Raw genomic sequence first — 26,445 nt, 5'->3', positions numbered from 1 at the left:
CACATGAGATAACAAGTCCTGCTTTACAGCAACATTAAATTACAAATTTGTTGTGGCCACAGACTGTATATTGTTAGGCTTGTAAGGCACTAAAGACACTCTCTGAGTTATGTGTGTGTGCACATATGTCTGTGTCCCATAGACAGTGGGATCAAGTGCATGCTCAGCAAGTTCGTAGATGACACCAAGCTGAGCAGTGCAGTTGACACACCTGAGGGCCAGGATGTGATCCAGAGAGACCCGGGCAAGCTCGAGAAGTGGGCCCATGTGAACCTCAGGAGGTTCAACAAGGCCAAGTTGCTGGGTCAGGGCAACCCCTGGTATCAATCCAGCCTGGGGGATGTAAGGGATAGAGAGCAGCCCTTCTGAGAAGGACATGGGGGGTGCTGAGGGATGAAAGATTGGACATGAGCTGACAATGTGCACTTGAAGCCCAGAAGGGCAATTGTATCCTGGGCTGCATCACAAGCAGCGTGCCCAGCAGGTGGAAGGAGGTGATTCTGCCCCTCTGCTCTGCTCTGGTGAGACCCCACCTGCAGTTCTGTGTCCAGCTCTGGAGCCCTCAGCACAGGACACACATGGACCTGTTGGAGAGGGGCCAGAGGAGCCACAGAAATGATCCGAGGCTGGAACAGCTCTGCTGGGAGGACAGGCTGAGAGAGCTGGGGTTGTTCAGCGTGGAGAAGAAAAGGCTCTAGGGAGACCTTATTGTGGGCTTTCAGTACTTAATAGGATATTCAGACCAGACATGAGGAAGAAATTTTTTACACTGAGGGTGGTGAAACACTGTCCCAGGTTGGCCAGAGAGGTGGTGGATGAACCATCCCTGGAGACATCCCAGGCCAGGCTGGATGGGGCTCTGAGCAACCTGATCTGGGTGAAGATGTCCCTGTTCATGGCAGGGGTGGGACTGGATGAGCTTTCAAGGTCTGTTCCAACCCAAACTATTCTATGATTCTATGACAACACCTATTTCACCATCAGTGATGCCAGAAGACGTGAATACTTACTGCAGTAATACACCAGAGTACAGAAATAATCTTTCAGCCACAATGCAGTCACATTGTCTCTCTTATGTACACTTCCCTCCTGGGAACGGATATTCCTCCAGACAAGGTCTATAGGAACTGAACCTCTGCGGCATTTTGCATTTCCTTCTCATGTAAATAGTTAATTAGACTTTCCCAGTTCAACCCTGTTTCCTGGGAAGTTAGTGCTTAATTCGCTACAAGGAAAACACACCCAATGTACTCACAGGACTACTGCTATTGAAACGTGAAGGCAGCCTCCTACCAGGCATCTTGGGTCGGTTTGCAGTAGGGTGCGATAGATTATCTGAGGTAGCTATTACATCATCAAAGCTTAACAGATCTAGAAGAAGATGAAAACACAGACCACCATCAAGACCAGTAGGTTTTGCTGCTTTCTTTTTTATCACTTCTTTAAGCCATATGAAACAGCTACATGACCTTGGCATATCTGGGAAACCACATTTTACTCCTTAAAGAAGAGGTGATTCAACTAGCATTTATATTCAAGTTCTCAACCGAAAATGTGCTGCAAAATATGGATTTGTCTCTGGAGAAAAGTATATTTCTGACTGTTTTTTGAGAGGTGTCATATCCAAATATTTAGGAGAGCACATTTTCTTGTTGCTAAACTTGCAGGAAAAGCATGAAAATCCAAGTTTGGTGACCAAGAGAAAAATAAAAGCAACATGCTAATGTCCACAGGATCACTAAAGTAAGTTAACAAGACATTAACTGCAAATATTTCTGTGTAGGGTATTTTTTTGATATGTAGTTATTTGCCTAAAGAAAATATATGACTTCATAAAGTCTGTAAAAACATTGCAAAATGCTTTTCTCATACTTTACTAAATCATATAGATATCTCTGCTGATCGGTCTCTTCATGATCACAGCTCTAGGTAAACTCTCTTAGATCAGTAGAAATTCTTTACACCCTACAGGATGAGGCAACTTTAGAAAAAAAACAACCAAAAGTAATAGAAAGAACAGAACATATCTACACTAATAATATAAGCAGTTCATCATGTTCATAGCTGGACTTCTTAACAATTTCTCCACAAAAATAACAATAATACTTACCTGTGAACAGATGTGCAATGAGGTAAGTTTTTGATTTAAGCACTGACATAAGATTTTGGATACTATGTACAATTATACAACACAAATTCATTCGACTCATTTTAGAGACTCAAAATGTTCAACTAAAATACCACACAACATTCGCTGTGGGCATCAAAAGCAACATTAAAGGTTTGGGTTTTATTGTTGTTTTGGGGGGATTTATTTTGTTGTGGTTTTGTTTGTTTCTTTTGCAGGGGACGGGGTGGGGGAAGGAGTAGGATGGCATTGGGTTTTTCTTTGCAATCTCTGATTTTTACATGACATTATGATTTATCAATCAGAAGCTATGACACTTTCCTTATTTTTTCATTAATTTTGAAGCTACAGCAAGAAGTCTGATAACAATAAAATAAAACAAAACAAAACACCCTAAGGACACTAAGCCAAGACCATTCATGACACTTGAGACCATTCATGACACTTTGTGTTCGGATGACTTAGTCTGAAAACTACAAGTTCTACTCAAGCCTAGTCAAAACTAATCTATACCTATAGGAATTAATTTTTGCACAGTTTAAGTGATTTTTATGTCTTCTACTCTGCAAAATTATCCATGAAGTTCTTAAAATATTAACATCCTTTGGACATCCCTGAACTTGCCTACTTCTTCACCTGCTTCACCTGTTGGCTTGTTGAAATGCAAGCTCTTCTAACACCATCTGTTACCAATCAGGTTTGCTGCTTTTTAATGCTATTAGAGAGAATGTAAAGGCAGTGTTTTGTAAACATGTGATCATATTTGCAATGTAAAAAAGCAGGGGAGAAAAACAAAGTAGGAAGAAACAGAACAGTGATGAATGGCAAGCAGCTGATGGAAAAGAGGATGAGAGATAACTAACTATCAAGGTATTCCTGTTGTAGTCTGTGTCAATAAAATATTTAACTTACTAGAAGTCAAGCAAGAGTGACCAAGGGGTGTATCTTCATGTTCTTCACTCAGTGGTCAGTAATCCCAGAGCACTAACCCATGCCAAAATGTAAATCAGGATTTACGTTAGTTAGGCATTATTGAAAAACTAACAAGAAGGCGGGAAAAAATATATATGCTTTTTTCCCCCCATCTCAGAATTTTTGCCTTTAAATGATCCTTCTTTTGTCATTCTGCAGAAATGAAAAACTCACTGGGCACTAAATTTAAATAAAAATTGTAAATTGAGTTCCTATTAAGAATGTAATGCCAGCTCTTGTTTCCATGAATAAAGCAAACATCAGTGTGCTGGTTCTTCTAGGATCAAGTTAGTTTTCTTCATAGTAATTAGAATCTTTTTAATAGCTAGCACAGTCCTGTGGTTTGGATTTAGTACATGAATAATGCGATAACAACTTCCTGTGCTCTTTCCAGTTGCTAAGCTGTGTTTTGGAGTTGGTATGAAAAGAAAGTGAGAACCCACAGATGTTTTGGCTGTTGCCAAGGAGACCGAGGCCCTTTTCCACTGTCCAGCTACAGGGAGCAGCTGCGAAGGGGAATAGTGGGACAGCACCTAGACTGGCACGCAGGTTGGTCAATGAAATATTCCCTACCATTAATGTCATGCTCTGTATAAATGTCACGCTGGCTTTTCCAGTTGGTTGGTTCATTACTTTGTTAGTTTTTGGCCTTTTGCTGTTCTGGCCTTTTTAGTGTTTTGTGATTTTTTTGCTCTCTTGCTGGGATCGGCCACTCAGGACCAGGGTTCTCTCTTTGCCAGGACAGGCTGTTTGGCATTAGTGTGTTTGAGCACGAACTGCTGTCCAAGTCACCTCTGGGATCAGCTGCACGGGACTGGACTTCAGGAGCAATTGCCTTGTACATCAATTATTTTATACCTATCTATCTAGTTAGGGAAAAATTATAATATACTATTATTACTACTTTTTGCTGTCTTAATAAACTGTTATCCCAGCCCATGAGTTTTTCCCTTTTTGACTCTCTCCCCCATCCCACTAGGGGAGTGGGGATGGTGAGTGAGCGGTTGCTGTGTTCCTAGTTTCTGGCTGGGGCTAAACCACAACAATAAGGCATACTAAGAATATTCAACACGTATTAAGAAAAAGGGTACTTCTAAAAAAAACAAAAACAAAAACAACAAAAAAACTAAAACAAAACAACCAACCAAACAACACAGTATTTGACAAAGCTTGAACTGGATGTGATTTTAATATAGATGGTGGGATAACACTAAAGCCTGGGATTTTTTTCCTCTTTGTAAGAGCTTCTAAAGAAAACTGCTCCAACTGAGAGAATTGCTGAGCATTAAAATATTACAAGCACATTACAGTCAGAGGGAATTCTGACCATACTTGCAGTCTCCTTTTTACCGTTCCATTTTGTTGCTTTGGTACAGGGAAAAAAAATTGAAACACAGGCTGGTGGGAATTAGGGTTTGTGGTTTTGGTGGTGGTGGTTTTGGTTTGTTGTGGGTTTGGGGGTTTGTTTGTTTTTCTTTTCAAACAGCATTCTTGGTTATTTTAGGAGAAAGTTTGGCCCCACTGAAACCAATAGAGGTACTGATAAAAACCACTGAAAGTTCACAATTTACATCCATTTCAATCAATAAAGTAATTTATCAATTAACTTTTTTACAGACAGCTTACGAGTTAAAGGAAATTCCATCACAGTGCCAAAAGAGCAACACTATACATCTCGGGATAAGTTAAGTAAAAAAATATTTTAAGGCAGAGAGAGAGCACCTTTTACTCTAGGAAGATGGGCTAAGCTTAAACAGTTTCTTAGGACAGACTATTAAAAATGTCTCTTCTGCAAGTTTAACATGGATCCATACATCGCAGAACCGTTAAGAGCTTTAATAGGCACAATTAGGTGAGACCTTTTGTTACAATCTGTGAATGCTTTAAGTGTATTCACAGCAGTTTGTCTTAAAAAGCCTTCACAAAAAGAAGCAAAGCTGAAAGGGTGTCTAAAGAAATTATGGTTGTGACATCTCATGCGGCTGGGGTTTAGAAATCCATAACAGAAGTGAAATGTATCCAATATTTTAGAAGACAAGAATTCACATTAATCTGCAGAGTAAGAGCAGACGGCAGTACTTTTTCCTGTTACTCATCTTCCTGAGATCACACCCCCAAAATTTATGGGACAGATATAAGCTTTAGAATGTTTAAATTTGCAGTTGAGCAATAGTTAGGTATTTGCTGCAATTAAGCACGTGCCTAATAAGTGACTTTCACAAATACTGTTTTACAGGACTCATAATATTAAACAAGCAACTATGCAACCTCTGGCTAATTTGTGCTACAGCAAGATAAGGCCATTTGACCTAAATACACCAGAAGTCCTACAGATATTGAACATATTTCACTATAAACACCAGGTTGGGCTAATCAATACCTGGACTGTGAAGTTTTTAGTTTTATTTTTTAACCTCTACAAATCCCTAATTTAAAAGTATACTTAAAATAACTCCTTGTTTAACAGCTAAGGAAAACAGGCATTCAAACAAACAAAAAAAAGCATTTTAAATTGAAACCCAAAAGTTTTAGTATCAATAACTGCAACTGAAAATTACGTTTATGACGTTAAGAAGAGGCTATGTGTATGGCATAAAGCATTTGGATTTCCTTATAGATTGTTATCTTACCAAAATGGAGAAGGGTAGGGTAATTTCCTGACACGTAAGAAGGGAAACATGGCAAACAGGATAGGAAACAAAATCTGGAAAGAAAAGTCAAGGAGAGGAATGTCTAGAAAAAGATTCTGAACAAAAAAATTATTTTACAAAGCAGGAAAAAGAAACATTTGTAGAAGAAACAGAATCGCTTTACATGTTCAGCATGCTAGAATTACAGCTTTAGTCTTTTACAACACTTTCATTCTAATTGAACAGAGAAACATTTACGCAATTTTTCAAATAAATCTTCAAGAGGAGGTACTTCCACATGATCAATGTTTCTGAATGTTTTTGAGTATTTGTTCTTATCTGATGGCTGGGGGTGTAATTTTGTTATGGGGTGGGTTGTTTTTACCTATTGATACCTATTGATATTTACAGCTTCTCCTTGGGATAAATCGGTGGCTCAACCTATACCACACATCATGGCCAAACTAAGTTGCAAAATAATATAAAACCTGTACTTAAAGATATTGGTTTTCTAAAAATTCATTCACTTCAGGTTCTCAATCTAAAAGGGGAAGGGTGGGAAGGGGAAAGAAGGAAAAAGACACTCCGGCAACGCAGTTGTCAACCCCAGCCATACATTTTCCCCCATGTTTTAGTATCTATTCTAGTTCTCCTAAGATTAAACACTCTTAAACTTCATATATGGACCTAAAATCTTTGCAGTTTTATATAGTCTTAGCTGCTGCACAGAGTACTATGTCTTTAGCAGCACAATTTATACACAGACATAAACATGAGGTTATTAATTTTAATGGCAGGAGTTTGGATTAGTCCCTTTTCACAAGAGTAGCAAAACTATTTGTGACTTACGTGGTTCATTTTAAATACGGGTAATTTCGCATAACAGAGGATTTTTGAAGCTTTCCCTCAAGAGCTGCATCCCCACACGGACTGATGGAGCCTCCACCACTTGCTCTGCACCAAACTGAACACACCTCCCCACTTCTTTGTTATGCACCCCTGTCCCTGCCCCACCTAGGGATTAAAATTCCCGTTTTCTCCATGAGCCTGTAAAATCTCATGCTAGCAAATCAGAATATACTTTTGTTTCCCAAAAAAATCTCTATAAAATTAGGTTTTGTATATATATGAATATCTAATATCACAGCTACCCTGTTTCCCCAAAAATACAACCTACCCCAAAAATAAGGCCTAGCATGATTTTTCAGGATTTTTGAGGATGCTCAAAATATAAGTCCTATTCCAAAAATAAGCCCTAGTTACGGTTCATTTAATAAAAAAGCAATTTAAGTAGTGTCCAGGCAGCTATATATGTAAGAAAGTAAAAAGTTTTGAAGCAAAAATTTATATAAGACCCCATCTTATTTTTGGGGAAACAGGGTATGTCGCCATTCTGGTTATCAAAGATGCCAAGACAATTGCAATGAAATTGCAATTGGGGATAAATGAGATTATGCTACACTGTAACACATCTAGCATAATCCTAGAGATTAACACGTGAGTAGTAGGACAAGGTTCACATTTTTAACACTAGGTTGTGCATTGCTCTTCCAACTCTCAGCTTACTTTGGCCTGAAAGTGTTTCTCCTGTACTCTCACTCAAACTCAACTTTAAACAGAGAAAAGAGTTAAACTGCCAATTCAAAACCTTTAAAACAAGGCATATCACAGCACATGTATAGATTTTACTGGGGAATTAACATAAAAATAGCTTATAAATACTTTAGGGTAACACTGAAAGTATTCATAATATTTCCAGGGTATTTTAATACTTGCTGAAGTCCAGCTTTCTCATACATGAACCAACCTGTCCTATATAGAGCATTTTAGCTTAGAAGCACTTGTAAAAAATGCTTAACAGAAAAGTCAGGAGTACTCTTTTCTATCCATAAACTGCTTTAGTTTTTAATGCATTATTTTTATCTCCCAGGTGAACTTATTACACTTTAGGACCAACTAGTCTACAACCTAAATATCCTAATTAGCCTAAAAAAAAAATAAGTTATACTATTTTAAAATGTATTATTACTAAAACCTTTTCTGAGGTGAAAGGTTGCATTTGAGCTATGCAAGTCAAACACTGCAGGTACAATTCACTACAGTTTTTTCTGCAGTGTTCAGTCCTACAATAAAAATAAAGGCGAGATGAGGACAGGAATCAGTTGCGCTGTCAGTAAAGGACAAAAGTTACCTATATAATAGCTCGGAGAGCCTGATCAGTGTGGTTGCTTTAACCAATATCAAGATTTTTACTGGACAATTTGAGATTTAAAGAGGTGCCAGGTTTGGCTCAAGGCACACTGCACCATAAGCATGAAATTCAAGTGATATACCATGCTGGCCCAAATTTAAGGTAAAAGCGCTACTAAAAATACACAAGTTAGCTAGAAAAGCAAAAGTTATCTGAAATGCAAGAGCAGAACAAACAGAACTGGTCATTCTAAAAAGCAATTTAAAAAAAAAAAGCGAGATAAAAGTCACAGCAAAAAACAATGCTTTTGAGTTAGAAGAACAAACCGTTACCTACATTCCTCCCTTCCCATCATCTGTTACAACACGGAGCTCATCACCTGCCTCCAAACAGCCTCCTGACATCTGCTCATGGTGTGCTGACTCTTATCTCCAGTTACCTACAGCAGTTCTACAGAAATGGAGATTTTCCTCCTGAACCAGAATAATTGCATTGTGGCATTTTGAGTAAATCACTTAAAAAGCTTATTTTAACCCTGTAAAACACTGCAATCCAAACAGAAAGATGTTTTATTCTTTTCTTACCTGATTCTTTAGAGCTCTTTAGCACAAGCGAATCTACCTCTACTGATTTTGGTCTAAGTGGTAACAGTTCAGAGTCTAACTTTGGTTTTGCTACTGGCTCAAATTCAGATTTCGGTCGAAGAGAAACAACCTCCCCGTTAGATCTGTATAAGAAAAAAAAAGATGACAAGACATACTTAAAATCAAGTATTTCGGAGAGCAATTCCAGCCCTAGAAAAGCCAATTCTGTTCCAGCTATTGCAGAGATGTCAAATACCCAAAATATTCTATACCCAAATACCCAAAACTTCTACTTCAAGGCACATTTTGGCACTTAAATCTAAAATATTACACTTCAGTGCAATAGAGAACATGAGAGCTGAGTAGCACCTGGGTAATATCTCTTGAAATATTCAGAAATAGACTTCCTGGCATCAAAATCTTCTTATACAGAAAAAAAGCTGCCAAGAACAAGATATTTCTTTCTGGGTACAGAAGTACATTGTATATAGGGTCTTTATTCTGCCATGCATTCTTTGCATGTCTGGTCACATCATCCAGGGACAAAAAAAACAACCTCCCAACCAAACCAACAAAAATAGAATGGATGACACTGTCATTTACAATTCTTGCCATCGTTTATGTCACAGCATAAAAATAAAGTACATAAATGGACCAGCTGCCAGCTTCATTGTGTCCCTGTCATTAACTCCTCTCCCAAATCCTTTATTTGAAAGTTTTATTGCAGTAGAGGAAGAGAGAGCAGCCTTATCTTTCTAGAGCAATGTTAAACTTTCAGACACTTAAACATACTTAAATACCTCTAAGATCTAAAGTTTTCAGTTACTAAAGGACCACAGTTTACTACAGACCTCTATTTACTGCACATGTGTAACCCTTTATATCCATAATTATTTTCTAAACTGAGGAAGGGGCAATTCTGCTCGTGTATTTGTACAAGGTCAAGTCCATCACGACCTTACTTCCTCGTGGTTCTTTCAAATCAAATAAACATCCCAAAGGGACAGTTATCCATCAGTAGTTTATTTACAGTTTTGGGTAAGGATCTAGCCAATATTTTAATGGAGGCAGAAAGGGAAACTGCATGTGGGGAATTGTACCAATGCAAATTTGTCTTAGTGAAACACTGTAAATAATTGATTCAAACTCATGTGAAAAGAAAAAAAAAAGTGAATCTAAAAGAAAAAATGAGTGATTATTTGCTATTACCTTCCCCATTTGTCCAGTTACTCAACTGAGAATACTCAAGACAGATTATAGAGACTGGATGTGGTTCTGTAATAAGTGTTTTCACCCCCAGAAGAGCACGTGACCTACAATGAGAACCTTTGGCACAGGTACTAACTGTGCTCAGCTCTTCCTTTCCATCTGTCTTACTCCACAGAAAGTGTTGGAACCCTGAATGCTGATGCACCTCAAATCTTGGGCGTTTTTTCCAATACAATAATAATTCTGCATATATATATAGATATAGATATAGATATAGATATAGATATAGATATAGATATAGATATAGATATAGATATATATTTTACACCATAGCTACTGTAGCTATGACTTTTTCATTATGGAGCAGGCTTAAAGCAAATCAGCCCACAGACTTGTACCTTCAGCTGCTGCATGGTTAGTTATGCTGTAATACTTACTCCAAGATGGATTCAACCTCTTAAAGTATTTGAAAATTATAAATTCATATGGTTGAATATTTGGAGAACCAAGACACTGGTAGGTGTAGGTCAAAATTGATCCTTGCATCCTTTCCACCCTTAAAACACACGTTTCCTCCTACCTCATCCATGACGGGTAACAGAACAACAAACCAAATAAAATATACTTGGTGTATATGAGTCAAGTTATACTAACCTGGATGTAGATGATGGCAAAACAGGTTTCTCTGGACGTTTAGGGTGCAGAATCCCTGCTCTCAGTAAGCTGTTCGTCTTGCTTGGAGGAATAGGCTTCTTGGGTGGTACTTGAGGAGCCTGTGGCTTCAAAGGCTTCTGATCCAAAGCTGCTTTTTCATCTGACAAAATAATTCACAGTAACATTTTAGAAACTCATGTTGTGTAGAGTTCTTACAGTGCTATTCCATTAGAAAGCAACTGCTGTCAGAAATACTTCCTTTGAAGATCAAATAAAAGAGAAAAATAGATATGCAAGTGCATAAGTGATAACAAAACACACAAACTACTTACCAAACTTAAAAAAAAACATTATGTTGGAGTAAGCAAAATGTCTTTCTACTGACATGAAACAGTACTAAGAAATCACGGATTCACATTCTTGCCTTGTGTATAAAAGAACCAAGAATCTCTTTGTGCTGCTGCTACTGCTTTCCCTTTTCTATGAAAACCCCTGATTTCCTCTTAAGAAAGCAGGGTTGTTTTTTTATTTTGTCATAACTATACTTCTTCCACACACAGAAAGCATCATAATTATCTAGGGGAAAAATGAATATTTATCTGAATAACTGAATTTATTTTAGATAGAGTCTATCTTCCTACAAACTCAAGATACAAACGAAGTGTGGTAATCAAACAAAAAGAAAGTTATATTTATTGTTCTATGACTGCACGACCTAACTGAATATTCAGAGAAGCTGAAAAGTTACTGAAAAAGTCAAGTTGCTTCACAAATGCTGGTTGAATAGTCTTCAACCTATGTTCCCTAACCAGTGGGATATCGAGAGCACATCTACTTGTCCTTGTACAACTATGATACAGCTCAGTCAGGCATGCATAAAGCACTAAGGATTTAAAGATCATTGTTAGGTTACAGTAGGAATTACAGTCTTCTACAGTTAGGGCAGTAAATCAACAAACTGGGAGGGAGAGAATGATCTTCACCTTTTGTTCCACCCCCATTCTCTCCTCCTACAACTTTGCTTTTAACCAAGCATTGGTCTAACATAAAATGTTTACAGATGCTATCGGTTTGGGGGTAGGGTTCAAAACTTGGTTCAGCTCCATCTCAGCCAAGTGCTTTAATTGCCAGGTCTACAACTAGCAATTAAGAGTTGGGGTTGTTCAGCTTGGAGAAGATAAGGCTCCAGAGAGACCTTACTGCAGCCTTTTTGTACTTAAAAGGGGCTGAGAAAAAAGATGGGGACAGACTTTTTAGCAGGGCCTGTTGTGACAGGACAAGGGGTGATGGTTTTAAACTAAAGGAAGAGAGAGTCAGGCTGGACATCAGGAAGGAATTTTTTTACAGTGTGGGTGGCGAGACCCTGGCCCAGGTTGGCCAGAGAGGTGGTGGATGCCCCATCCCTGGAGACATCCCAGGCCAGGCTGGACGGGGCTCTGAGCAACCTGATCTGGGTGAAGATGTCCCTGCTCATGGCAGGGGTGGCACTGGATGAGCTTTGAAGGTCCCTTCCAACCCAAACTATTCTACAATTCTACGACTGACTCCCTTTGGACAAGTCCTGTAGCTGTTGAGTGTCAGCTCTCCAGCCCTAAAATGGGAAAACACCAATTTTTTTCCCACAGGAATACTTGGAACTAAACAGATCATAGAGATTCTTCAGCAAAAAAGCATTATTCAGGGCAGAACTGTCTTCCTGCTTTGGGATGTCTGAACCTTAGGAGGAAACATGAACACCAAAAAATCCAGCTTTAAGTGGTTTGTATCTCCTTCCCGTCTCTCTTAGTATTGAGCTAAAAAAATAAAATACTGAAAATAGAGGAAGGTTTTTGCCACACGGTGGTGCTGACTGTCCTGTGTAAACACAGCCCGTCAACAGGGCTAAGTCGCTTCCGCCCACTGATACGTATATATGCAAGATTTAAGTTTTACATGCCCAACAGCAGTCGGTATTACTGAAGATCAGCTCGTTTAATTTATCTACGCTGAGCACAAGTAGAACATTACGCCTTTTGTTTTCAAGAATAAGTGAGTTCCTAAACAGGGCAGAGAAAATGCTGTCGTCAAGTCGCATTCCTGAATCATCATGTGTCAGTCGTCCCTTCAATTACTCCCACTCAAAATCTGAATATAAAACCCAACCGCAACTAAGTAGAAAAACTTAATACCAGAAGTCAAGATTCACCATGAGCATAGAAACTGGACAATTCTCTTGGACAAAATGGCAAGCTGCTTTTTCCGCAATGAAAAAGATCAGGGTTGGCTAAAAATGAGCAATTTAGTAATGGAAATACAAACACTAATTTGAATACATCGACACAGGACAAAAATTCCTACATGATACCACTAAGTGTCCTTCACTATAAATACAGAAATACTTATCGGAGTACTGCTTTGAAGTTTTGATTGCAATGAAAGTCACACTTATTATTTCTCCTAAAAGGCATAAAATACTTAAATGGTTTGATGCTGTGTGATTAGAGCTGCTCAATTATATATTTTAACTAATTACAGCACAATTTCATACTTCATGGATTTAATCACTATATCAACATGGTTATTTTTCCACAAGTAAAACTGCACTGATAAATGGGCATTTCTTCTAGTAACACACTACTGCTATCTGAGTAATTAACTTTTAAGACTCGACCTTCAACTGGATACAAGAAAATTTTCCTGCAGCATTTCCTGTACCACAGGAAAGGACAGTTCTCTACCTTACTTAATTTTTCAGAAGCTTTCATGTTGCTAAGCATTTTGGATACTGTCGCTCAATATTCTTCCTCCTATATTTCTCCACAAATAGTTAACTATGCAAAGGTTAACACTATAGTACCAACAGAACCAGTCTAAAGTTAAACTTACTTCAGTTTAATTAAACTTCTAAAGAGCCAAGTGATCAAAACTTCTAAAAATCATACAGCTGAAGATACTGTTCCAACAGATAAAAAATAACTTGTTTGCTTGCATGTAGAGGTGACACAGCTGATTTTAACACATATTCTTCATATGAAACACCTGAAAACATGCTCTATTTTATATATGGATTATAAAAACCACCCAGGGAAGACAAGGAAGCCATTGATCAGGCTCACTTGTTGGAACATTGCTTAGCCATGGTCAGCCACAGTTCAGTATTCACAGAATAGAGCTTGGTTTTGCAATATGCTTTTGTCAGTAATACCAGAATTTCTTCTTGAAGACCCAACCAGCATGTTTGTTTAAGATTCTGACTTTCAACACAGTCAAAACAGTTAAACAGTTTGACTTCGCAAGTCTTTCAAATATGGAAAACAAGTGTTTCAGAAATGTCTTTGGGTGATAATAGTAGCTTTACTTCAGAGAAAACAGGTGTCCTTTAAATTCGAGGAAAAAAAGTGGTAAATATCTGCAAATTCTGTGGAACCAAAAAACATTGCATATAGCAAGAGTTAACAGGACAAGAAATCTCAATTTCTGAGCATCGTGACAGTTAACATCTGTATAAGGACTGTTGTAACTGGTCTGTGTCTTTCTTTCTGTTTCCATCAGAGACTGATTTTGGCCAAAACATTAAGAAGCAGCAACAAATGTTTTCATTTCTAACAACTTACTATTCAAAACTGCCGTTACTATCACAGAACTACAGTTAAATGAATTAAGAAGCAACTATGTTATTACGCAGTGAGATAAGTGTTTCAGAATTTAATGTAATAAACAAGAAATACACATTTTGTAAAAGTGTAGTTGTTGTCCTAATCACTCCAAACACATTTCCATAACACCACAGACACAAGAATAGAGTAGATAGTATCAAGAGAATCTGTAATGATGTTTGTCAAACACACATCTACTGTACACAACAGCCAAGCTCAAAACAATAACTCATTTACAAAAGCATAGTGTGAAATTCACTGTGAAGAAAACTGGTCTCACCTTTTTCTTCAGGCCTCAAAGAAAGGAATTTCTTCTCTCCAGTTGGCAATTCAGGCTTTGGAGCTGAAAAGCAAACACAAACCATAGACATTTCTCAAAGAGCTTTAATTATCTTAGTCTAAAAATATGGCATACACCAATTTGTGTTTATACTTTCTCCTTTGCAAGGGGCACAATACCATTTTTAAACACTTGAGTCCAGTAAATTGTAGGCCTGGATTATAACATTCCCAAAGTGGGCTCTAGCATAATTTGGGGAAATATATAGCAGCAGCAAAATAAATAAAGCATAAATGTAACCTCAAATGGTGACTACAAGTAGCTGCACTGCTAGGAAATACAAAGCTACTTCTGAATTTTCTTTTCAAGTCATGCACTGCTTCTGAAATTCAATATTTCCTCATACAAGTACCACCATACATATACGACATACCTGGAGCTTTAACAGGAGGTGGAGGTTTCTTTGGCTTCTGCGAAATAAAAAATAAAGTCTAATAAATAAACAGATATTCTCTATTGAAGACAGACTTATTTGTGTTTTGTTGTATATATTTTGCAATGCCTAGCCTGTTTACTAGCCCATGTCAAAGCATTTCACAAAGGAGGCAATCAACTCACAGACAAGGAACACAGAGAATTCCAGTGATTCCTCTGATATCTCCCAGACAACCAGGTGCAAAACCAGGAACAAAATGCAGGTTTCTTCAAATCTCAGATCAGTGCTGCAGCAACGTGCATAAGCAGAGGCACAAAGAGCTAAAAATTAAGAACTTGATCTTTTCTAGTCCAAATAATTGTTCCAATTGCACCTATTTTAATTGTAAGCTAAATATCAGCAGAACTTTTTTGATTGACTTTTAAATTACAATATTGTCAGACAAAAAGAAGAGTTATGTTTGCAGCAAACAGTGCGGTTGTATGAAAAACACTATTCTGAGCTTCTTTATTACTGTATATTTAAGTGGGGAAAGGTGCACGAACTGCTCTAAGCCATTAAAAAATGTACAAAGTGTTATGGTATCACAATTTGTAGACTGAAAATAATTCTATTTTAAAATGCGGTCACTTATCACTTTCCTTATAACTAATAAAACTGAATTTGACTCTCCATCCTGTTGAAGCAGTACTGGCAGCTCTCAGGACAGACACCTCAAGCCACTTCATCCTCAGAATCTGATTCATTAAAATACTCTAGAAGAAGCATCTTTGCAGGAAAAACACTGATCACAAAAGCCTACAAAAACCCCTATTCTTTATGCAAGCGCTGCTGAAGTTGTACAGCCCCTCCACAAATTCATTGTAGTGGGTATTTTGGAAACAGTTGCTATGGATGGATTTCACTTCTGTGCCCCTATTGCTATTCCATAAGTTCTTAATGCAGGAAGATTTTGTTCTGGCAAATGAAACGTAATTAAGCAAGCATGAAAACCCATATTAAATGTCTTTGTCTAGGTTCAGAGAAGGAAGAAGCTACAGAACTTAAGTAACAAGACAGTATTTTCTTTTGTTTCTGAAAAATACATTATCCAGCTGTGCAGCACTGCTGCCTGCATCAAAAACCGTAACACTGAGTTCAGCATCGCTTATAGTTACATGACACTGATTTGTGTTTTTGTTAAGTTGATATCAAATAGCTGATTATAATTATCCACCACGCAATGCCTTGAACTTCAAAGCTACTCAGTACAAGGTGAATCCCTGTACTGAGACACACTACACAAAGCAGAATAAAAGATCAAAGCAAGGTCTGACTATAGGAAACACTGTTTATGGTAAAAGAATATTTTCTTTTCCCTCTCAAGGGAGCAATTCTGTATTGTGAAACAGTGGTACTACCCACCCACCCCTCAAACCAACTAAGACATTTGTTACAGCGTCTACACTATTCTTGCAAAGCTGAGAATAAAAATGAAAAGAAAACAATGACTTGGAGTAATTAAACTTGCTGAGTATGTAAAGCAACTGTAGTTAAATGCTAAATGAATAACAATTTCTATCAGCTCATATCTAGCAATCCCCATTTCCAGACTAAATGACACTAAATCACTAGGAAACTCTGAGATGCTGAGACACAGGTGTCTACATTTAGATGTCCTGATCTGGAGATGAATCCATCCCATCTTTGGGTGACATACGTTTGTGAATTAACACAACCATCTTTGCTACACAAACTTGCCAGAACCAAAATATCACACTAACTTCAACCAAAAAAAAAAAAACAAAGAATAAAAATGACAAGCCCAAGGAGTGCCACATGAAAACGTGGATTCTGTAGGTTCACACACAAGATGGTGGAAAAAAAAATACATATTTCTAGATCTCTCGCAAAGATTATCCTCCACACACTGCAACCTACTGGCAAGCCAAATCCCAGGTGCTCCCACAGGGTCATTCAACATCTTGCAATTATTGTTACTTAAAGAACTACAGATTGAAGAGACTGATTGCTTATCCCTTTCAAAACAGTAAGTGTCTAATTTAGTATTGAGTTACACACAACCCACATTATCAGAAGTATATCCTTTTCTATATGTGTGGAGTGGAGCATCTCCCTTATGAGGAAAGGCTGAGGGAGCTGGGGCTCTTTAGCTTGGAGAAGAGGAGACTGAGGGGTGACCTCATTAATGTTTATAAATATGTAAAGGGTGAATGTCACAAGGATGGAGCCAGGCTCTTCTCGGTGACAACCAACGATAGGACAAGGGGTAATGGGTATAAACTGGAACACAAGAGGTTCCACTTAAATTTGAGAAGAAACCTCTTCTCAGTGTGGGTGACAGACACTGGAACAGGTTGCCCAGGGGGGTTGTGGACTCTCCTACTCTGGAGACATTCAAAACCCACCTGGACACCTTCCTGTGTAACCTCACCTGGGCGTTCCTGCTCCAGCAGGGGGATTGGACTGGATGATCTTTTGAGGTCCCTTCCAATCCCTGACATTCTGTGATTTTATATGACCTAGTCACCCTCATTAATTACAGTTAATCTAGAAAATCATGTCTCAGTTTAATTTTTAAGTAGTTTAACACAAACATTAACCTTTAAATCATTCTTCTTTGTTAGTGCTAATTCTACATAAAGTAATAAAATGCCACGATTGTATTAATATTTTAAGCAGGATAACATGCTGTGGAGTCTCTTATTCATCGCACTTCCGTCAATACTTTCTTGTGATTCTGCATAATACGCTTAAGAACTTACAGGGAAGTCTTTATCAGACTCTTGAATTTGAACAGCAAAATTATCTGGGAAGACTCCTTCTTTACCATTGAGTTCTCCTTTCCACCAGCCTGGCTCTCCAGTGTCCTAAAACAAATAACAGGACATTTCAATCAGATACAGATCAGATACAGATACAGAACAGATACAGTTACAAGAATAAGATTTTTGCTCTTACCCATAATATAAAATAATTGTTTGTTTGAAACACCACATTTATAAGAGGAACAGTTTAGCCACCTTAGCAAGGGAAAACAGCTACAGGTTTGGTCACTTTGTTTTCTAAAAAGCAGGATACGAAATCGTATTACATCATATGTAAGATAAGGGTATAAAGATAAGGTCTGCAAGGGGAAGGAAAGTACATAAAACCAGCTATAACCCGGTGCACAATATCCAACATTCTAAACTTCCTCGACCAGCAACTTTTTCAGTAAATATGTCAAGTGTCACTGCAGTAACACACAATTCTACTTAATAAAAGTGATTCTGATGTGATTGATCAGGTCCACTGGTCTGCAGAGGGTGAGGCAGCAAGAGGATACACCCTACTGAGGAAACAATAACCGCATTAAGACATAATGGAAAAAAAGAATTATAGAGAATTATTTCAGTGGCACAGAAATCCATTAACAGCATCTTACTGGATCAAGGGCTCAGTTTGTCTGAGTATTTTAGCAACATAAATACAGTTTTCCCCTGGGCCATAGGTGCCAAATACTGTACATGTCACTCCCCCACACAAGTCCAAGTGGATTCCTGTCGGTATGTGCCACTGTCTGCAGCACAAACAGTTCATCCCAAAGTTCTGTACACAACAAAACCCAGCACTTGGTTCAGCTGAGACACTGAACAGGTAAAGGAGGCAGGGGGGGAAATAAAATATAAAATAACTTTAAAAAAATCCCACCTCATATTCAACTAAAGGAGGAAGAAGAAGGAAAAAAGACCTGAGAAGGTGATTAGCACTGAAAGTAAAAGTTTGCTAAAGTTTTCTTTCATTACTCCCTCTGTCAACCCTTTCAATTAAGTACCATAGAGTCCAATTTCTGAACAGTTTGCACTGAAGAATGGAATAAGACATCTATTGCTAAATCTCCTTTAGACATAAAGTCAGAGACAACTCCATTGAAAATGATCACATGGAGAACAAACAGAAAATAAATGGCCAATGGACAAGATTTACACAAAGTGCCTGTGCTAAAAGAAAAATATCTTAACACTTTCCAATCCCTAACATTCTGTGAATCTGTGACTTGGCGAGATCAAAACCACGGCCTGAGTCACCACCTGACAGTTACATCAATAGACTCAGACTTCAAATGATGGTTTTACGGAAGGGAAGCTCTGCTCTGGATAACTCTTCTTTGCTCCAGTTTGGACCAGCATATGGCTTGGGTAAACTGGTTTACAAAAAGGCAAGAGATTCAGTGAAGATAATCCTCTGTGGCAAGGGCTGTGGCACTTTAAAAAGCACCTTCCATAACTGCACTTTTCCACCGTGATCACAATCTATAATACTGATAATATCATTTTTCTTGTTAAGGAAAAAGCCATCTTGTCCACAAACTTATAATCCTCCTAAAGTGTTGCTTTTTTTCTGCAACTATGTGAAAGCCGAAAACAAAAGAAGAAACCTTCCATTTTTTTTAGGGAAGTCATTCTTTACTATAGCAGCATATAAACGAACAAAGGCTGCAGAGTACTGCAGGGAGCTTAAATATGGGTAGGTTCATTTCTTGTTTAAAACCCTTTCTGCAACAAGATGACCTTCCAAAAAAGTGTTTTCAATATTCAACACAAATAGGAACATTCAATTAAATAATCATGTTTCTCTGAATAGCCAGACAGTATCATTAACTTCTGTGTGGTTATTCTGAAACACCACGTGTCTCTAACACCTGGACTTCATTCTCCTACTGAAACATTTTCCCAGTTTTCTCCACAATACCTACATCAAAATCAGTAAGTACAGGTTTTAATTTCTCACCTTCTGACAGAATAATACTTTCCAACCATCACCCATAGGTCAGCCTGATAGATCACCTTTTTCCTTTGGAAAAAGGGATATTTGCAAAGCTTTTCCAGTTTCCTCACTGCAAAGACACTTGGCACTGGGTACATACTGATCTGATGGCCTTTGAGGAATCTAAGATAATTCCCCACTCTGGAATGATGTTTAAGGACATCTGTATCTCCACCAAGTAAAGGGCAAAGAGTTGACCCTCACATGAAAAAAAAATCAGTCTACGAGAATATCTACTCTAACAGAGTCTCCTGCTTTCACATTTTACATATTACCTAATTGTACAAAACCCACAGAAGCTGATTACATGGTTGAAGCAGAGCGAACATCTTACCTTACTGATTATTTGAATGATTTCACCTTCTTTAAAGCTGAGTTCATCATTCGAGCCTTCGTAGGAAAATATTGTCCTGCAATATTCCTTTGCTGAAACAAAGCAGCACGATTACCACACACTTGCATACTATGGGCAGTAACATACCTAATTCCATGAAAGGAGAGCTCAGAAATTGTCACTATAACCCTACTTTCCTTCTAGACCAGCCATCTGAAACTGCTTTACAAATGTTCACTGAGTCATTCATACCACGAGAAAAATAAGACTATATATTTACAGAGCGATAGCAATAAATCTTTGTGAAGTCAATAGTTTAAGTTCTAGAACATTTTTTTCCATAGCAACAACTTAATTCAGGTACTGTGACTTCAGAAGGAGAAGGGAGAAGCCTACTCAGTTAAAATCATAGCAGCCTATCTCTCCCCATAGCATTATATATTCAATGTTGAGCTACTTTAGACAAAAATAGTTTCAAATTTTTATTGAGTTTACACATTTTCTCAAAACTGACCTAAATTTCAAATATGCAATCCTAATCAAAGACATGCAACTGTTTCAATGGACATACTTTATTAACACATATAATTACAGAAACTTCAAATACCAAAGTAGAACATGTGCTGGAATTTTGCAGCGAAATCAAGTAACCCAAGCACAGGAATTCCTTGGCCAAACACATGAAAGCAGAGCCCATCTGAGTGATCAACTCAGACAATCACAGCCTCTCCTTCCAAAAGAAGAAAGAAGAATTTATTTCTTTCCATTTGGTACCGTTCAATAACTAATCCATTTAAAATTGCGCTAAAGATTACAGGTGAAAAAGCAGGAGGATTTGTTTTCCTTCCTTTCTCGCACTAGAATAAAAACAACATCAGAAAGGCCAAAATACATCAATACAGAATCTTAACTGCAAAACTATTTTTGCACCTTTTTTTTTTTAACCCCAGCACAATTTAAATTAATTAGCAGATAAAAAGGCTGTATTTCTGCATCTGACAAAATGAGGAGGAAGCAAACAAAAAAGACTCTAATTTGCTGCCACAACCTACTGGGTATTTGGCACTGACAACATGCACAAGTGAGCAGCTGGATCAGCCCCAGTGAGAGCAGCACAACATCAAATCTTAACTCATAAATGAGTTGCAGTTGAATCTCTTTGTTGTTGTTACATTTTTTTAATTAATCTACAAATCTTTAGTTAAAAACGGCACCAATTGTATTCTTAAATAAAAACCTACCTTGGTCAGCGACAATGACTATGTTACAATACAAAAGTACGCCACGCTTAAGAGATATATAGAGAGATATCTGTATAGATATATATGTAGATATGTAACCACATGAGTAATCATAAGTACAAGAACATGGGTTATTTTACTGCCTTATCTAGTGATCAAAAATGTTCAACTATAGACTGACTATGTTATGCTTCTGTAATTCTTCACAGAACATAAGAACCATGTCAGGGAGATGCATGAAAACAACCAACAACAACAAAAATCAAGGGAAAAGGGGGGAAAAAAAGAAGGGGGTGGGGGGGGAACAAAAAATATCAACAGGTGCACTAACTAAAAATAACTATCAAATTTCAGGATTTTTATGAATAAGTGTAACACAAGTGTATTATATTTCTATACATCCTGTGTAAAAATACATGCATTTCCTTACTACCTGGGGATTTGGCCAGTACAGATAAACTGCACAATCCTTCCTTCCCATCCTCACATACACCAAGTCCCGTAACAGACAGAAAACTGGGCCAAAAATGGAATATTTCACCCTCCCCCAGGAGGCTGGAGATGAGGAGCCTTCCAGACCACTGAGCTTCCCAAATGTGCGACCCCAGCACTCAGCATCACCCCAGAAATCCAGCCACAAATGTTAACAATATCTACAATTTTCCACTGCAGCATCTTATTTTCCAGCACTTAAATTTCGGATTTACTGTTTTGTAAATACTGTCTGAACTTCAGTAAATATTTTTGATAAAAGGCAGTTTAAAATTGAATCTTTTCCAAAGACTTGAGACTCGTAATACAGTAGCAGAAATCACAGATGTTGCAGTCTAACATAGTGGGGGGAAAGAGAGGTCAAATTGTGATTATTTTATTCTTTAAACAAAATATTTTTACATACTTGCACCTGAGGCCAAAACAAGCTTTCCAGAAATAGCAGAGCCACAGCAAAATGAGCCACACTAGTCTAAACATTTTAGAGATCTCTGTTTATTTCACAGAATCCCAGAATGTCAGGGATTGGAAGGGACCTCGAAAGCTCATCCAGTCCAATCCCCTGCTGGAGCAGGAACACCCAGATGAGGTTACACAGGAAGGCGTCCAGGTGGGTTTGAATGTCTCCAGAGTAGGAGACTCCACAACCCCCCTGGGCAGCCTGTTCAATGAGAAGAAGTTTCTTCTCAAATTTAAGTGGAACCTCTTGTGTTCCAGTTTGAATACATTACCCATTGTCCTATCATTGGTTGTCACCAGGAAGAGCCTGGCTCCATCCTCCTGACACTAATCTTTCACATATTTCTAAACATTAATGAGGTCACCCCTCAGTCTCCTCTTCTCCAAACTAAAGAGCCCCAGCTCCCTCAGCCTTTCCTCATAAGGGAGATGCTCCACTCCCTTCATCATCTTTGTTGCCCTGCGCTGGACCCTCTCCAGCAGTTCCCTGTCCTTCTGGAACTGAGGGGCCACAACTGGACACAATATTCCAGATGTGGTCTCACCAGGGCAGAGTAGAGGGGAAGGAGATCCTCTCGAGGTTTTGCTATTATATTGAACACAGTTTATTTTAAACTTGCTCTCTCAAAACTGAGGATGATATACGTGAACTGTAACATGGTCTATATCAAAATTAAAACACTAAGGAAGAAAACTAAGCTTTCTTCCAAAGGCTGCAAGATATTTTTAAATGGTGTCTGTAGGTATTATCTACTGTTGTGCTCCTATAGCATCTGTAACTACCTTATTTAAGTTCCTCTTTGATGTATGTGTTTCACTGGGGAGCAGAGACTCAGCATGACTACTGGATTAGCTCAATTTCTATGCCATCACATCAAACACTTCTTGACACTAATCAGTTGTTTGTAAACATGGTTTTAAAAGCTACTTATAGCTACCCAGCTCCACAGAGTCAAAATATGGCTAAAAGTGTACGGATCGATATAGGATGCCCTATATACTTCTGTAGATACAGATAAACTAGGGCTCTAACAAATCTGCAATTTTAAGTATCCTGTTGTGCCAAATTACACAACTCCTAAACACAGGCAAGAAGCCAATTGTTTGTTGCAGTTTTCTTATTTCTGCAAATTATTCGTTCCATGTAAAACAACCCACTGACACCAAAATAATGTATTTCCGTACAAAACAAAAATATACTTGAAACTACAATACCGAAGTCGGAAAAACGTCCGCTCTGGAACCAGGCAAAATGAGCTGTCTACATATGATATAACTGAAGTTAATTTTTATATGGGGTTGGCACTCCCACAAGATTATTTTGGGCTGGCTTAAAAATATCTCTGTAGAGAAAGAAAACTATGCAACTTGGTAGTTAAATGAAGTCATAAATTCTCAGAGATAATAAAAAAAAAGAAAAATAAAAAAGAAGTTCTTAGAAACAGAACCACAATGGAACTGGATTATCTAGTGAATGGAGTCAACAAAACACATACACCAACTTTCTGATGCAAGAAATTTAACGTACAGTTACGACAGCACACTGGCAATTCCATAGTAAATCCTGAGCCTTAACAGTCACTTCTATGTCTTGGGGACAGCACCTGGGTTGGAGACTGTTCCCTAGCCATGGATTTCCAGCATCCCAGCTGAACACAAAAAACTGGGCAGAAATAAGTCAATTTGAGCATGTGATCAATAGCATATCAATAGAAAGGGGCTGCTGCAATAAAACTTCATACCTTAGCCATATTTTGTTCTGGGAGACAACCCTATAAATGTTTTTGATTCACTTTCCACAGAAATGCAAGCAAAAACTCCTTCAGACTCTTTTGCATTTGCACAACTCCTCAAAGGTACAGAACATTACACAAAAAAACAGTGTGAAGAAAAGTTTAAGATCTTAACACAAAAAAATTGACAACTAAATACTTGTCTGCAGAGGACTACCAAGGAATAGGTGTGTATTTCCATCAGCCTTACCTTTTGGTTTACTTTCAGTTTCTGATTTTACTGCTTCTGATGAGTTTTCAGTTTTTGTTGTAGCGGGAAGATGAATTAGCTTTGTTCCAGGGGGATGGTTAGGTGATGGCTGTATGAACAAAAGAGAATTTCCTTAAAAAAACCAAAACAAACCTCATTACAAGTTTTACTTTTTATTAGGCTACAAAACGTCCTCAGGTTTTCATTAGCTGAGATGATGCGAATGACCATCTCCAAGAGACTCAATGAGCCTTCCCATTAAGTACTTACAGTAGTTACTTCATTATGGCCCCTGCAATTAGAATTTTGTCTATCGATTAAAGACACAGCACAGCTTTCAAACTCTAAGTCAGTCTCAGGACATTTCCAGATATACTTTCACTATAGTATCTGAACAGCTCCAAGCATTACTGCTCCATTATCCTGAAAATTGCCTCCATGTAACAGCTCTGCAGAAAGTAACTTGCTGACCATGCACGCCTTGCACTGGAATAAGTCAGGAATATACAGTAGCCATACATCACCTCAGCTTAAGAGACAATCAGTTCTTAACTACTCAGACAAATATAATAGCACATGAAAGCTCATCGCAGCTTCCATTCACTCTGAGCAATTCACAGAGAACACAACCAGAACACAGGAGTATTCTCCTGAACCAAAAAATCACAGAGGCATTGCAACTGGTAACAAGTTTCAGGATTAACAGCTAACCAAAATAATTATTCATATATATATATATATATAATATTTTTTTTTTTCCTCTCCAGGATACTTACTGAGCTGCCAGGAATACTGAAACAGCTTCAGTTCCATACACTTCTTCACAGTCCTATGAGCTACAAATATAGAATATGATCTTACAGCCAGTACTTACCTGAACAGCCCTAATTGTGTTACTGATGCAGAAAATCCCATTGCCTTTAGTTACTCTGTTCATTTTCATTTACAGTTAAACTTTGCAGACTTCCTACTGTCAAAGAAACTAGATTTATTCCCCCTAAAACCAGATGATGCCTGTGGGCTGGGCTTTGGTACCTCTGACATACCATAGAGGAAGTCACGGTCGCTCGGGATGTTCTTGGAGTACATATGCAATTTAACTCGCTCCAGAACGCTGTATGAAGGAAGCACTAAAATAACCCACCTATGAGATTAAGCAAGCCCAACGTGAAAATAGTTCTCAACATTTCCCCCTTCCAAAATGAGAAGCAATTAGAAGCGCGAGAGGAAGTTTAGGCAGACGGGCTATAAATAGCCTGAGCACAGGCTGGATGCTGGGACCAGCTGAAACCTCTCTCACCAGCTCCTGCAGGAGCACCTAAACCCCTGAGCATTTCATATATAATACATCAGTGCTCAGCCTTTCTATGCTGAACAGTCTCTGAATTCCCCAAGGAAAAAAAAAGCCCTCTCTGCTCCTGAGTTTCCTGACGACAGCTTTTTCCTTCATTGGCTTAAAGACTGAGAATGCCCTTCCAGCATCCCTGCATCTAACCCCAAAGCAAACTGAGCACAAATCCAAAGAATCCATTTTTGCAAGACCTTCATGAGAATAATCTCCCTAGGGCTCTCCGTGCTGTTCTGTAAGTCTGTCCAGCTTCAGCATGAGTTTGGCAACAAGGTAAATGGAATATTAAGCACTAAACTCAGCTGTCTATTTCATTGTCTTTAAGCTATGCAAGAATGTTTTCTCACTTCATCTCCCCTCTTGCTGAGAAACAGCCTACGACAACTTGCCAGACAAGCCAACAAAACAGAGTGACAACATATTTTAGTGTTTATACACAGTCAAATAACACAATTCAACACTGAGCACACGTCATATTTACTGAACTTATTTTAGATAGTCTCTTTATATTCCCAAGTTACAAGGTGGAAAGTAGGAAAACACTTTTGAATGATTAATCTCATGACAAGAAAGCAAACAGAGGTAGGTTCTGAAACTCCAGTATTCACACGAAGATGTAGTGAACTCGCAGACTCCTACTTTGAGGGACAAAGCCTGGACAAAACCTTCAGATTCCACATCTTCTAAATTATTTTTACAGGAAACCCAAAAATAACAATAGGAACCGCTACAAACCTTATCTGGCTTTTTATCTTCTGATTCAGTACTGGATGATCTTGTCTTAAGTTTCACTGAGCCTTCTTTAAAGATATCTCCGAAGCCAATACCTCGGATTTTCTTTGGCTGTGCTGGTCCAGATGCAGGTTCAGCCCCGTTTCCTGGAGAGGGCACAGGTGAGGTAGGACCACTGAAAACAGACTCTGAAAGTAAATTCAAAAAATAATAATAAAAAAAGGTTAATACCTGAACCTATTTATATGGTCTTCTGAGAAAACAAGTGGAACTAACATTGCTGTGTGCACTGCTCTTGCTAAAGAGCTTTTCTAGGAATGTTACTGTA

General features: G+C 38.2%; 1 protein-coding gene across 2 annotated transcripts in view; it reads right to left on the bottom strand.

Moving 5' to 3' along the window:
- The window catches only part of CD2AP (CD2 associated protein), an 86,811-nt gene that overhangs the window by 5,705 nt on the left and 54,661 nt on the right, over positions 1 to 26,445 (bottom strand). For both annotated transcript variants that reach the window (XM_065055738.1, XM_065055739.1), the window contains 9 exons: positions 26,121 to 26,305; positions 24,038 to 24,146; positions 19,863 to 19,954; positions 17,485 to 17,589; positions 14,717 to 14,753; positions 14,284 to 14,346; positions 10,369 to 10,528; positions 8,506 to 8,648; positions 1,256 to 1,371 (listed from right to left, as the gene is read on the bottom strand). In XM_065055738.1, coding sequence (XP_064911810.1) covers positions 1,256 to 1,371; positions 8,506 to 8,648; positions 10,369 to 10,528; positions 14,284 to 14,346; positions 14,717 to 14,753; positions 17,485 to 17,589; positions 19,863 to 19,954; positions 24,038 to 24,146; positions 26,121 to 26,305 — 1,010 coding nt within the window. The remainder of the gene's footprint in view (positions 1 to 1,255; positions 1,372 to 8,505; positions 8,649 to 10,368; positions 10,529 to 14,283; positions 14,347 to 14,716; positions 14,754 to 17,484; positions 17,590 to 19,862; positions 19,955 to 24,037; positions 24,147 to 26,120; positions 26,306 to 26,445) is intronic.

The sequence above is a fragment of the Columba livia genome, chromosome 3 (assembly GCF_036013475.1).
Source record: "Columba livia isolate bColLiv1 breed racing homer chromosome 3, bColLiv1.pat.W.v2, whole genome shotgun sequence".
In the NCBI taxonomy this organism is placed as follows: Eukaryota; Metazoa; Chordata; class Aves; order Columbiformes; family Columbidae; genus Columba; species Columba livia.
Note: the sequence above shows the minus strand (reverse complement) of the source record. Positions and strands in the feature narration are given on the sequence as shown.